Genomic DNA, 15,464 nt, shown 5'->3' with positions numbered 1-15,464 from the left:
TTTAACAAGTACCCACAGCAAGTATGCAGTCTATACGATAAAGTTGAATGATGGCTCTCATAAGGATGAAACAGTGTGCTGGAAGCACTATGGTAGCAGTCAGGGATGTGTGATTGGGCTCTCTTTTACTGGCAATATTACTTAGTATTTGGTCTAAGACTTTCATTCATGTTATGGTAAGAGTTCTGGATCCAGTTGAAACATTAAATGTTCCTTTTCTTCAAATTTGGATATAAAGCTCACAGAAGAGAAGGTGAAAAAAATTTGGACAGTTGTGGATGCTAAAACCCTCAGAAAAGAAGATGTGCAGAGAGAAACCGTTTACTGTTTAAATGATGATGATGAGACAGAGGTTCAAAAAGATGATACTATTCAAGGTATGACTTCTTTGTGTGCATCCTGGAGGCAGACCTGAGATAATGGCTGTACTCTTATAGAACTAAAAAGTGCTTAGCTGATGTAGTTGGAAGTATAAATGTAATTTAAAAATGTAAGCTGTGTCTGTCTTTGCATATTCTGAAAGTTCTTACTCTTCCTAGTAGTAGGAAGAATAGTACTAATAGCACCAGCTGGAACTTGGAGGGGACTACAGTTTCCTAAACAGTAGAGTGTGGAAGACAATCTCAGTTCTGTAGTCAGTGGTAGTGTTACCTTTACTTTTTTCAAATCTCCAGTGGTACTGATAACATATGTAACATATGAATATTTTCATAGCACTTTTTTTTTCCTAGATAAACAACTGCTCTACATATTCTGCAGAATATAAAACAATTCTATTAGCTTAACCTCGAATTCCACAAGAGGTGTGATATGGAATAGTGGTATATAGAGTGTTTCTTTCTAAGTGCATTAAATTCCTGAGAGAACCGAAGGTCCTGGAAGCCGTATGAAGTAATTTACTTTTTAAAAAATAAAATTAAGCAAATGCATGATTTTTTTTGTGTGTGTGTGATTCTAGATTTTGTTATTGAATAATTCTTTCCAGATTGCATTTTTTGACCCACATAATTGGGACAAGAGTATTAATTAAAAGGGGCACAGCTATTCAGATAACAGAATAGAATTTGCTGTTATGTAAATAAACTTAAAAACGTGGACATATTGTGCTTTGTTTTTTTTTAATTTAACCTCTTTGAATTGTAGTAGAAGTGTTTTATAGAAATAGCAGATAAAAATGCTCCCCAAACAGTACGAGACAGATTATATACATATATATCTACATATATACAAATACAAATCTACATATATACAAATACATATCTACGTATATACAAATGATAGGTAAAATTGAGTACTCTGTTATTTCAAAACTTTCAGTATTTTTAAAAATCCACCTATCATAGTGAATATTTTGAAGCATTTAAAATTGTTCTTTGCTGGTGTCTTTGAATTGCCCCAGCTGGTGAAAAGCTGTGGGATGTTGCTAATAACAAAGAAAAAATGTTGTGAACAGTTCAATAGGAACAAAAGAGACTAAGAATTTCTCTTATCAGTGGTATTATATTTTTCTTAAAGAGCAGATGATGTCTTAAACTTCCATGGACATTTTGAGAAATGGCATAATTAGATAATGTTTTGCATTTGAAACACCCATACCAAAATATCACTTGTTATGTCTGCTTGTTTGCTTTTCAGTTTCCAAAAAATTTGTATGCATATAGGCTTTTCATCCAGAGATGTACTTCTGTTCCTTCTGCTTTCATCTCACCTAAGATATACAGCCCGTAGTCTGTGACAGTATAATAATGTGATGATGATACAGGGAGGATGTTTTAACTTCAGGAAGGGAAATGAGCAATTGGTACAGAAAAACAAACAGGTTCCTATTTTATCTAGGTATCCCTGTAATGTAGGGCATGGGAATTAAAATAGAAGTGTATAGAAAGACCACTTAGGCATACAAAGATGTTTTGATTTTTTTTTCCACTATATGATGGTATATCTCACTACCAATGTTAATACATTTTGTTCTCTGAGTCCCTTGTGATGTCATTTCCTTCTTCTGATTTATGCCATACTTTTTTTGTCTTCATTACATTTGCAGAGAGTGTTGTAGTCTATTTGTTAAATCTATTTTATGATCATAATTTTGTTAGGCAAGACGTTCAGTTTCTTTATCTTTTCTGCCCTCTGCAAGGGCAGTTACGTAAAATGATCTACAAAGAGTGCAATTGCCGTTCATGAAGTAAAAAATGATTCTGTAGGGTGTGTGCGTTTTTGTTAACAGGAAAAGTAATTTGATGAGCGTGTGGAATGTAGCTGTGGGGTATGCATGCATTGTTAAATATTCAGAGAGCTAATTTCAGTGATAGAATTGTAGGCCCATATGCTTACCAGATGCTCCTCTCTTGTTTTCCAGGGTTTCGCTATGGGAGTGATATAGTTCCTTTTTCCAAAGAAGATGAAGAGCAAATGAAATACAAAACTGAAGCAAAATGTTTTTCTGTCCTGGGATTCAGCAGATCATCTCAGGTACAGTACTAAACGTATTCAATCTACTGGGTTGCTACAGACAGTTGATTTTGGTTTGAATTTGTTGATATTATGGTGGTGTACTCAATTCCAAAACTGGGAATGGGGCACCTGCTGCCAACTATAGAGGAGTAGATTCTAGGAAATGCAAGCAGTATATAGTCTTGTGAAGAAGAGATATCTGTAAATATGGCCTTTCTTCCTTCTAGTGAAGCAAGAGCCACTGACCTCAATCTCCACAAAGTGACTAGGATATGCTGTAGTTTTAATTTCATTTTACTAACTTACACAGTGATGCCTGATCTACAAGAGTAGATGAATTTCTCTTTTGTTCGGATAAAACAGAAGCCTTGGACTTTCCCCAGCCAGGAGTGTGGTTTTTTTACTTTCAAACACAAGAAACCTCTCCCTTAACATTATAGGAATGTTAAAGAAAGCCTGGGAACTAACAGCATTCCTTCTCATTTCCATAAGGATTAGTTTACAAATGGTAGCTTTCTTCTGGTTTCTGTAATAAAAATTAAGTGTAGCAGAGAGTTCACAGAGCTAAGATGAAGGTAGCATCATTGAAAAGCCTTCTGTATCCCAAGGAGATTTTCAGTGTTTGTGAATAGATGCACTTATGTGACAAAATTAATGCTACAGATACATCTGTTTTACTTGGAAAAACTTCACAGATTCACAGAATTGTAGGGGTTGGAAGGGACCTCTAGAGATCATCGAGACCAACCCCCCTGCCAAAGCAGGTTCCCTACACCAGGTCGCACAGGTAGGCGTCCAGGCGAGACTTGAATATCTCCAGAGAAGGAGACTCCACAACCCCCTGGGCAGCCTGTTCCAGTGCTCCGTCACCCTCACCGTGAAGAAGTTCTTACGCACATTCGTGCGAAACTTCCTGTGCTGCAGCTTATGTCCGTTTCCCCTCGTCCTGTCTCCATGTACCACTGAAAAGAGACTGGCCTTACCACTATGGCTGCCACACCTCAGATATTTATAAACCTGGATCAGGTCCCCTCTCAGTCGCTTTTCTCAAGGCTAAACAGACCCAGTTCACTTAGTCTTTCTTCATAGGGGAGATGCTCCAGGCCCTTCACCATCTTTGTGGCCCTCCGCTGGACTCTTTCCAAGAGATCCCTGTCTTTTTGTACTGGGGAGCCCAGAACTGGACACGGTACTCCAGATGAGGCCTTACCAGGGCAGAGTAGATAAAGGCTTAACAAAGCCTCCTGGAAATGCAATACATGACAAGAATGCACAGGAGTGTGTGCCATTAATTCCTAGAAGTTCTAAGCTGCCTTTGCTCTTTCTTTTCCAGGATATTGCACAGGGTGACTGAAACTTTACTCCATCTCGGAGTTCACAGCACTCAGTCCTTTTCACACTCAATGCTGAAGTGAGACCATAGGGTAGCTCTACCTTCTGTTCTGGAAGTTTTTAGCCCTTTTGCTCCTTTTTGAAAAGTCTCACTGCCTGTACAAAATAGAGCCCTTGATAAAAGGCTGAGCAATCATTAGCTTTACCAAGAAGGAAAGATGCTGATGGGAAAAGAGTAAGTTTTGCAGAAGGTGTCTCCCTATTGTATGCAACTAAACATTTCTGTACAGTTGGCACAGAAGACCCTGTGTACTTCTAGAGATATTGTTAGACTACTGCAATGTGATGGTCTAAAGCATGCTGACTGAAAAAGCCAGAAAGTTACATTGGTGAATTAAAATGAGAATCCAGCCTAAATAAGACCTGTAACCTGGCTGTTCCTTAAGGATGTTCAGATTGTAAAATTGCTCAGAAAAAAAAAAAAAAAAACCCAAGCACAATAACTCATGCACTGAAAGTGATTGTTTAAGGAGAAGCATTGTGCTTGAGCTTATACACTCTAAATTGGCTGAGGTGGGGAGATAATGGGAGCTGCTAAATACAGTACCAAAAACTGGATCTGACGTGTTGAAGCCCTCTGTTCAGACAGCAAGTTTCACAAGAGAGGTTTTTTTTTTTTTTGTATCTTTCTCTGATCTTAATAGTTACTGTTACTGTCTTTGTTATTTTCTGTAAGATGTATTGTACCATGTGCAGCATTTTCTTAGCTGGCCTCCTATTTCAACTTGAAATCTCTTTTACTAAAAAGAGAAACTGACTTGAAAGCAGCTGAGAAGTGTCGTGCCTCTAAGTGAGCAGTCCTTTTGTATGCTGTTATTTTTCCCCTGTTGGTCAAGTAGTGCAGTAATACTTCCAAACTGCCTCCATGTAATTTATTGCAGGAATAGTTGTTTTTTTTAATCACATAAGCATGCCTTAAGGAATTAAGAACTTTCTGTATTTTTCAATGCACAAAATATGTTCTGCTTTTGAAATTTTTTACAATGAATTTCACGACAAACAGGAATGAAATTACGTATTAAATATTGTATGCTCTGGTCCTGTAACTAGAATTGAGAGTATTTAAGCACATTAGTAGTTAGATATACCTCAGCAGATTAGAATTATTTAGAGAGATTTAAAATTAGGTAGGATTAAAATTATATTGTACAGATAATGATATCAGGAAGTTTTCAATTATGAGTAGAATTTTCAAGACATTTGCTTTCCTTATATTTTGGCTCCTGAATTTTATTGTTTGAAGTTGTGTTACCAACACAATTCAAATGTATGTTTTATTTTAATTTTATTAAAAAATAATTAAAAAAAAAAACTAGGAGAAAAGATAACTAGAGAAACTGGAACAGCTCTGAATTCATAATTAAAGAAGGAATAGAACCACCTCGTATTATTTTCTTAGTTATTCACATCCCTCAGGAAAAAAAGATCAGAGGCCGCTTAAACTTTGATTTTTAATTTATAAGCAATGCTGTGTAAAACAAAAAATAATACTTGAAAATATTATAAAGGACCCATTTCTTTGGCAAACAAAAGGTACAGTGATGCACATTTCAGATATTTATATGAAACATACAAATGCCTGAGCCTTTTAAGACAGAAGGGCAAAGAATAATTGAAGGCAGAGTAAATGAGTTCAGGAATTGTGTTGTAATACGTTAAACAGATCTGCTGTGGTCGAAGTTGTCACTGACTTCAACAGCATCATGCTAATTTGCTAAATGATGAAACTCCGTGTAGTTTGGAGCTAATATAATTTGGTGGGATTTTCTTTAACAAGGAAAGGTCATTTTCACTAGTGTGACATGCGTGCTTTGACAACTGTTCCACTATTGCAGTGTTTCTCTGGGTGTGTCTCAGCCTCTGCAGCTCTGGTTATTGGAGCACTGCCCAGTAATGACACTTCTTTTTTTCAGTCAGCCATGTTCATGAGCAGCTTACACTCTGCTAACAGAAGTGCTGCTTTGCCAGTGCAGTTGTAAATGCTACACAGTGCTCTTAAACTAGCTTTATTAGTTAAGGATGTGACTTTCTTCAGTTCCTTTTTCATTTATTTTTGCTAGCAAAATTTTAATAGAATAGATGTAGCACAGTGCCAGTTAGGTTTAGGTGTTTTGGTAACTACTGTGGCTTTTCACATTGACTTATTATTGGATGTTTTCCAGACTCACAATAGCTACGAGTAACATAGCCTCTTATTCCTGCCAACTGATAGGAGGGATATGGGAATATTTTGCAGAATATGACTGAATATCAACACTGAGTGAAAAATGGAAATATGGAACATACACAAAGCCTTAACCTCTATGCACAGTGGTTAGGTTCTTTGGTTTCTCACTTGAGTAATGTTTTGGTCGTTCAGTAATTTATTTGGTCTGAGTACATTAATAACATTTGTTTTACATCAAGCTAATCTCTGACTATTTCAATCTGTAGATCCAGAGGCACTGTTACATGGGCAACCACGTTCTCAAGGTCTTTGCAGCGAAAGATGATGAGGTAAGATGAACTCAAATTTAATACTGAAAGTGATTTCAAAGAATCATAGAATCATAAAGGCTGGAAAAAACATCTTAAGATCAGCTAATTCAACCATTCACCTACTACTAATGTTGCCCAATAAACCATGTCCCTTCAGTACCGTGTCTACATGTTTCTCAAATGCCTCCAGGGATAGTGAATCAACCACCTCCCTGGGCAGCCCATTCTAGCCCCTGACTAGTCTTTCAGAGAAATAGTTTTTCCTGATATCCAACTTGAACCTCTTCTGGTGCAGCTTGAGGCCATTCCATCTTGTCATGCCACTAGTTACCTGGGAGAAGAGGCCAACCCCTATCTCCTTTCAGGTAGTTGTATAGGGCAGCAGGGTCTCTCCTAAGCCTTCTCTTTTCCAGGCTGAATAATCCCAGTATCCTCAGCTACTCCTCATAAAACCTGTACTTCAGACCCCTCATTAGCTTTGCTGTTCTTCTCCAGGCATGCTCTAGGGCCTCAGTGTCTTTCTCATAGTGAGGGGCCCAAGACTGAACACATTACTCAGCCGCATGGGAGCTGAGTACAGGAGAATGATCACCTCCCTGCTCTTGCTGGCTACACTGTTTCTAATCAAGCCTGGATGCCATTGGCCTTCTTGGTCAATTTGCCCTGGAATAGAAAAGAAAGCAGTGGTGCTTGACATCGTTCCTTCTTTCTGCGCTGATAAAACAGGAGCATTCTAAATGCAACTTATAGTCTTGTACCATTGTCCATTAAAATGAAACGTAGTTTGGACCTCAAATGAATACCCTGTCTCATGAATAATGAGAAACCTGTAAATATTGTTTGTGCAGGGGCATGGGGAGCTGGTGACTAAGTTCATTTTCACGGAGACCATTCTGCTGTTTAGAACAGACCTCCAAATTATTTTAAACATGAGAAGTAAGAGCATCACTGTAGAACTTTGATTAAGGGTCTGACTTTTCTCCGTTTGTCTCATAATGTTTCTGGGAACTTTTCATGGATAGTGTGAACGGTGGTACATGTGAATCTAAAGCTGATGCTCAGCTTTGAGTGGACCCACTCTCGTGATAGGATTTGAACTTTGTTTCTTTGCTTTCAAAATTCTCACGCTAAGAAAAAAAAAGAAGTTTTGTGAACATGAAGTTTAGTTGAAAGTGCTGTTGAATTCACTGTGGAAAGTATCTTTCAGCAGACTGATGAGAACTTGTATGATTTTTTTCTTTTTCCAGAATGCAGCAGTTGCTTTTTCTGCCTTTGTTCAAGCATTGGATGAGTTGAATGTAGTAGCTATAGTGCGTTATGCTTATGATAGAAGATGTAACCCACAAATTGGGGTAGCTTTTCCATGCATCAAGGATGCGTATGAGGTAACTTTTACTTTTTTTCAGAGAGATTCTTTAGAGATGCTTTAACAATACCAATTAATAAATGATTATAATTGAACCATGTGAATTTGCAGTGTTGTATAATACCAGAAGAAGCTGCTATTGTTTTTATGACATAATACCAAGTCTGAGGACAAGGAGGTAACAAATAGTTTTAAGTAAATGTCTTAAAAAACAAACAGAAAAGTAATAATACATATTTCTATTAGAATTCTCTGTATTAGAGATTTGAATAAAATTGATCTGTATTTTAGTAATAATGATTTCATTTTGTTATTCTTGAAATCTGTGTGTTGATATCTAGAAGAGGTGTAATCAGATATTTAGACAAGTTACCACTGTTCTCTTGCTGTGTTATTAACTACCTCTCAGAGTACTATTCAAAGTTGTACTAGATTCCTTCTTTGATTCTAACTGCACGTTTATTTCCAGGTTGCTTAGTAATGCAAATTTTACATGTATAGTTGGCATTTCAGGCATGTCCAATTACTCCAGTGTCATTAGGATTTGAAGTCAACTGGGACTGAGGGGAGGAGCTAACAGCTCTTAAAGATGCTTCTTAAATTCAGGTCGAGAGTCAGGAAGACAATAATTTATTTACTTAAAGGCTATGAAAAAAGATAAAATCTCTGGTCTTTTTTTAATTAAAAAAAGTAAACACGTCATATTTGAAACATTTCTTTAAGTTTTGAAAGACTCAAAACGACATAGTTTCTTAGAATTTTTGTTATGTATGTTTCCACTGATCTTTCTTGAGAGACGACTGAAAGAGCTAAATATATTTAGCATGGCTAAGCAATGACTAAGGTGGGGGCGGACATAAGTCTTCAGGCTTATGAAGGCTACAAACATAAAGGATGGAAAGGAGTTATTTAGGGTAGTATATACTGGAGGAGGTATTTGAATAAAGGGAAAATTAGCATGAGAATGTCGGGGGGGGGGAACTTCTTTGAAACACAGTGAGCTGTGATAAAACCTCCCAAAGCTTCAGTGTATGGGGTATTTAAAACTTGGCTGGATGGAACTCTTTGCAAGACAAAGGTGTTGGATGACCTCGTGGGTCTTTATTCAGCTTGTAGTAAGTTAAGAAATGTTGCCATCATTGTGTTCTGAAATAATTCTTTGTTTTTTACTGCTTAAAATGATGTTGCTCTATATGCATTTTACTGATTTATTTTTACATATATAAGTAAAATTAAAAGATCTGATATCTGTGTTTTTATTGCCCTAATGGATCGCTTTGGGATACTTCAGATTTTTTTTTTTTTTAACTTTATGCTCAGTTTTTTCTTTTTGGATTTTTCTTATGTTTTCTCTCTCAGTGTCTCTTCTATGTGCAACTACCATTCATGGAAGATGTAAGACAGTACGTGTTTTCATCCCTGAAAAACAATAAGAAATGCTCTCCTACTGGTAAGATAATCCTTTCTTGGGCAACTGGACAAATGCTAATAGTCTTCTTTTAAGACATTCAAAAATAGCTAGAATACTTGGCTTTCTGAGGAAATTGTATACTTTGTCATTTTTTGACATAGGAAACTAAATAGCCACTACAACAGCCTTTTTGAAATGAGTTCTAGTGTTGCCACCGTGAAATGTGAAACAAGTGTTTAAATTACAGCAGTTCAGTTGCAGCCTGAGCAGACCTGAGGGTTTGTGGACAGTCTTTCAAAGCTGTCTTGTTGAATGAATTCTGGCTCAGATTTTATAATTATTAGTCTCACAGGATTTTTCTGTGGCAGACATTTGAGAGCTAGTCCTCCATAAACCTTGATCTTGGAGCTTGTTTGTGAGACTAAATGACCAAATCGTGTGGGGTCTGCAATATGATTGGTTAGCTAGGATTAGAATAGAGCAATCACTCTAAACAAGCTGGTCTTGTGGTCACTATCTGAAATGTGTTTTCTATGTTCCAGTATTTTTTTGAAGCATTTACTTCTGTCCAGATTCAAGGGAGGGCATCTTTGAAGAACTATACAATATGCAGCCATGCAAAGCTTGACTCAATGTTCTGAGAGTTTTCACAGCAATGAGCATAAATGGATGCAGTTTGAAATCCACTCCCACTTCAATTTGTAGTGTGATCCATTGAATGGGCATCTGCACACCAGGGTTTTATAGCATGACTGGGGTTCTGAAACGGTTTCTATTTACTTTCCTGTAACTAGCAGTTTTGAGAACAGGTCTTAAACCTGTCTTACCAGAGCAATAGTCGACTATTGTGAACTGAGTTAATTTGCAATCTTAACTTTTAAAATTTGTATTACTTAGTTTTTCAAATTTACTTTTCTCCTCATTTTCTAAATGTCCTATAAACCTTCTGTTGCAACTTGAAAAAGAAAAATGGGAGCAGAAAGGCAGCAGTAATTGAGGTCTTCCAAAGGAAAGAATGAACACAAAAGTCAACCAAACAAAACTCTGTAAGCTTTATGACTTTACATTGTAGTCCTTAAACAAAGCAGAGTTTTTATTACTGTCTGCCGCCCATATTCATTTTGGGCATTTCTTGTATGTGCAGGCTTCTGTAGCATTTAATGACTTGGTCAAAATTTCACATTCTGAAGAGAATCTTCATCTGTAAATTGTTTCAAGAAATGCATCCATCTGCAAGTTCATTTAATCCTTCTTTGTATTTAATTGTTGCCTTAGTGGATCAGTTATCTGCGATTGACTCCTTGATTGATTCTATGAATTTGGTTTATGAAGATGATGATGGAGAAACTTTTGAGGACCTGTTTAAGCCCAGCAAAATCCCAAACCCTCATTTTCAAAGGTTATATCAGGTGAGGTCATAAGTTATATGACATCTTAAAAAAAAAAAAATTTCTAAAATCTTTTTGTTTTTCTGTCTCTGTAATTCACATTAGAATGATCTGCATGGTGAAGAGTCCAATATAAAAGCTTTTGTATTTAAGTATAGATTTCCATATTGTCATTGATATACATTTTATTCCTAAAATGTCTCATGTCCGGGAGAAAAAGGGGAATTAACACCTGTGCTGAAAAGTCCACAACAGCATCACAAATGCTCAGAGGTATCCAGACCAGACAAGTTAAAACTGGATTGGGAATCTCAACACTGTATTGGGAAGATGATGATGCAGAAAAGAAATTCAGTCTTAAGGTTTTGGGCAAAGAGAAATGAACTGAAAACTGAGAGGGCTTTAATTTTTCATTATCTATCTAATCAAATATTGAGCAGAATCACTTTGCTATTCGTTATTTCATTGAGCAGTGATTCCAAAACAGATCAGAGGTAAATTGATCAGTAATAAATGACTAACATGGTTGATATTTAAAGTACTACGTTGGGGTGTCTGATTCAATACATTTTATGGGTAAGCAGAATAATTCGCACTTCTTGAACTTATTGTCTACATTTTGATTTAAATTCTTCTCGTATCGTTAAGATTTTCTTTGCATCTGTGAGGATGAGAAACTTAATTATGCCTTGGAATTCAAGTCTTCAAAGAAAAAAAACTTCAGGTTAAATTGATTCAACTTCATCTTGGTTTTACACCTTGATTCTGAGAGTATCTGCCATCTCAGGTTTCAGAAATCATGTTCTACTCTGAAAAGCAAGGGCACTTGATGGCTGTGGCCACAGGCTCAGCTCTTGTGGCTACGTGTGTAGAGATTTCAGATGCAAAAGACTGTAGAAGACATTCACCCTAATGCTGTTTTAATATTGTCAAATCATCTCTGGGTTTTCTTGTTTATTTTTTGATGTTGTTGTCTCACAGGAGCCATTATTGCAGCTTCCAGCACGATTTTTACTCTTTCAAAATAATTATGCTTTAAATCATTGCAAGTGTTTCCAAATCAGTAGCCTTGTACCGCTACTTCTTTTTGAAAGTACGCTCTAATATGGATTGGAATCTTAATGGCAGCATGAAAGCATATCAGTATTGATGTGCAGCATATGGTCTGGATGTTCTTTTAATGGCAGCTTTTTGGCATAAATAGAATTTTGTTTTGCTTTTTAAATTAAGGTCGTGTTTGACAGTCAGTGAGGGAGCAAATCTCTCCTGTTGTCCTAGTTTACTGGGTACTTATCTTTGCACTTGCATCTAATACACCCAGTGCAGTGTACTTGGGAAGAAGATTCTCCTGTGTATTTCTATGCATGTATTGATATCTGTGTGTATGTGTGTTAGTTTTATTTAGCTAGACGCACAGGGGTGCCCAAGAGCCCTCTCTGTAGCTCCTGCCATCTGTTCCAACTTCATGTTCCTCTGTAAGGCCTCTTCATTTCATCACTCTTTTCAAAGCTGTTATGAAAACATACCTGTGTTCAGTGCCTCACCTGTGCATTTTCAACTTCTCTCTCGCTACTTGCTCTTGAAACAAGTGAAAGTTACTCATCATACACGTGAAGTTTTTTTTACCAAGAGGAAATATTTCTTGAGGGACAAGAAACTGTGACAGTAACTTGAATGCAAGACTGAATTGTATGTCTTGCTGTCTAGTTTTTGACTGTTTCTCTCATGTGACTTTTTCCTGGGATTTTCTTAATATTTTTTGTAGAACATATTACAGCATCAGTGTTCTCATTTAGTTTTATTATTTACATCTGATCACATGATTTTCAGTCCACTTGTGAACTAGAATATTTCTCATCAATGTGAAGGTATTTTCTTTAATATGGAAGATAATGCATATGTATCATTTGATGTTAGTTATATGCTATACGAGTGTATTCCATTAAAATATTCCATTAAAAGTGTGTAACCTGAACAAAACCTTTCTTTCCTTAAATTGTTTCTTGCAGTGTTTGCAGCATAAGGCTTTTCACCCTAATGAGCCATTGCCACCAATTGAACAACACCTTTTGGAAATGCTGGAGATGCCCTGTGTGGTAAAAGAAAGGTGCAAGGCTCCAGTTGAAAAAGTAAAGGCACTTTTTCCTCTAAAAGATGCTGGCAAGAAAAAAGAAGAGAAGACTGCTCAAGATATCTTTAAAGATGAGTGAGTTGGAACTTTTTCTTAAAAACTTTTTTGCACGTTAATTTATTTTTGCTGACTGTAGCAGGCTCTGTCATTTTGTTTAAGGGGTTATGAACTGAAAAAATACTGATGCATGGAGAACATTGTGGTAACACAGCATGTCTGCGGTGTTCGAAGCGCAGTGATGGTCTTATTGCTGTTGGACAAGACATTCTGGGATTCAGTCTGCATATCTATACTTGTCACAGAATCACAGAATTCATCAGGTTGGGAGAGATCTCAGGAGGTTTCTGGTTCTCAGTTGCTCAAGGCAGGGTCTTCTATGAGATCAAAACCATCCAATCTTGTCTTGAAAATCCAAGGATGGACACTGCATTAACTCTTGGGCAGCCCTTTACAGTGTTTGATTGCATGGTGATCAAGCAGTTTGTCCTACTGACATTTATCAAATAGTTCGAATAGGAGCATCAGAAGGTTCAGTTCTGTACTTTAAATTACCTGTAAGATTAAGTATTCCTACCAGCACCCTCTATTTTGCTGTTCTACAGTTTTCATTTTGAATACCAAATCAAAAGAAATAAAGCTTAATTATTATCTGCTGAGCAGTAAATGTGGATGTCTTAAAATATTCTGGACTCTTTCTGGAACATTTTAGCAGTTTTTAAGCTAAAATTCTTGGTTCTTGTTAGTGCATATACTGTGTTTACATTATTTGTGCTGGAAGTATGAAAAATGCTGAATTGGTACTGCATTGGTACTATTTTCCCAGCCAAGTCTATTTTGCTCAAAATTAAATGTACTGAATGCCTATAATATAACTGGCTGGTCCTCTGAGATGTTGGAGAGTTCTCAGTTCCTTTTTCAACACTTCTGCCATTTTTAGCTGAGTTCTTTCAGCTCAAGGAACAATGTTTCTGAGCCCCTACGAAGCCCTGCTAAGCTGAGTTGATGCCTATCTTTGCTTTTAGTTGGGTAGAGCCTCCTAGCTTGTTACCATTGGGAAGACAGGACATTGGACTTCTCAGGCTGTTCCTGAGAAAGTGACCACACTTTTTATACAGGCTAGGAGACAAATTGCTTTTTCTTTTGTTCACTGCTGTGTGTGCCTTTCTCGTCTCGTCTGTGAATTCGTACTGATTACATTACCTTATCTTTGCTGCGTGCACATATTGTGTTCTGTTCACATGTTTATAAGTATACATACACTTATGTATGTGTTTTAAAAAGTATAGAAATAGCTTTAAAACAAGGAAATAAAACAACATAAAACTTAGTCTCAAATAAGCTAGGAAGAAATTTGAACAAAAAGCTGCGGCATGTTACTGAAAAATGTACTGCCCCAAAGGCTTCAATTTGACAAGCAGGAAGGAAAGCTGTTTTGGTTAAAAACTGATTTGATTTAGAAGGGAGATGAAAGCAACTATAAAAAGAATGGAGTTAGTAATTGGTGTGGGCATTTAAAATGATTTAGGAATAAGAAAAGGATCTATAAGGTAAGCAAAAGGATAGAAATATCTGCGTCTGGGAATAGCTGAGACACAATTAAATCATTTAATGAGAAGAAAAATGTCACTACAACGTGGATAAGGAAAATGTTAAACACCAGTAACATTTGACTTTTTAAAGCTCTCAGATCTAGACAGTTTGCACTGAAGAGTTTTTAAAAAGTTGGGTAGAAGTTCTCTTAACAGTTACTTTCTTTTCTGAAAAAGATTAGTGCTGATCAATCTCTTGCATTTGATTTCACCTATCATGATATTGACTGGATGAATCTCTACTTACTTTTAAGGTGTGAGTGGGACTGCAGCAGCATAAATTTAGCCGTGATATCTTAATAGAAATTTTATCAATGAGCATTATTGTGTTTCACTTTTGCTTCCTACATTCTATGTAAAATGTATTTTTCTTCTTAGATTGACTTTGGAGAGGCTGTTCTCTTACCCAGTTTTGCCTTATGTGAGAGGCATCTATCTGAATGTAGAATCGGATATTTTAAGTTCATCTTCCATTTTATTAATTATTCTCAGAGTTGTTGCATGTCTCACATTTAAAAGAAAAACACTGCTAATCAGTGCATTAGCAGTAACAGGTTTTAAATGTCAGATCCTTGGTTAGTATAAATGGGTTTGGATTCATTAGTTTCTGCTGTACTGTTTTGCTTAATGATGGCTGTAGATTAAAACTTTGACACTTACATATAATCATTTATGTTCTCCTCCTATATCCAACCCCAAAGCATTTTGAATCTGTAAAAATATTGCAGGGGGAAAAGTATTTCAAGACACTGCAAGGGATCACAAAGCAGTTTTTGAGGTGAGACCATCTCAGTGCATACAAGAACTTGTGTTCACGTGGAAGTTCTGAACTCTCTAATGTTAGATAAGGACCAGTTTCTCTATTTTATGGAGAGGATATTGGCTGTCCAAAACAATAAAGCAAGTTGTTCAAGGTCAGTCAGAAAGAGCAGAGCTGGGAACGAAGCAGGATGTCCTGCTGTCCTTGTGCTGAAGCATATCCAAAGTCATCACTTCACCTGGAGTGATAAGTAAGGTTATGATGGATGACAGGAGTTGCTGAGGAGATGGATTTTCATTTCAGTAGTGACAAAATTAAGTAAAAGAACAGAGAAGACCACAGAAACAAAGTGGGACGGACATTGATTGCAATGTAGGGAGGACTGTGCCACAGAAAGGAAGGAAGCCAGTATGAGTTCTTTCTACTAACTGGGTACTTCAGCAGCATGCAATGCAGATTTTAAAGTCAGTTGTAACCTTGAAGAATGCAAAATGG

At 36.7% G+C, this 15,464-nt stretch overlaps 1 protein-coding gene across 1 annotated transcript in view; it reads left to right on the top strand.

Annotated features, from left to right (window-relative positions):
- XRCC5 (X-ray repair cross complementing 5) overlaps nt 1-15,464 on the top strand; it is a 43,883-nt gene that overhangs the window by 9,103 nt on the left and 19,316 nt on the right. The window contains 7 exon segments of the mRNA XM_010713599.2: nt 239-377; nt 2,360-2,472; nt 6,280-6,342; nt 7,572-7,709; nt 9,050-9,140; nt 10,377-10,510; nt 12,499-12,695. Coding sequence (XP_010711901.2) covers nt 239-377; nt 2,360-2,472; nt 6,280-6,342; nt 7,572-7,709; nt 9,050-9,140; nt 10,377-10,510; nt 12,499-12,695 — 875 coding nt within the window.

The sequence above is a fragment of the Meleagris gallopavo genome, chromosome 7 (assembly GCF_000146605.3).
Source record: "Meleagris gallopavo isolate NT-WF06-2002-E0010 breed Aviagen turkey brand Nicholas breeding stock chromosome 7, Turkey_5.1, whole genome shotgun sequence".
Taxonomy (NCBI): domain Eukaryota; kingdom Metazoa; phylum Chordata; class Aves; order Galliformes; family Phasianidae; genus Meleagris; species Meleagris gallopavo.
The sequence above is the reverse complement of the archived record's forward strand: the minus strand, read 5'-3'. Positions and strand labels throughout refer to the sequence as shown.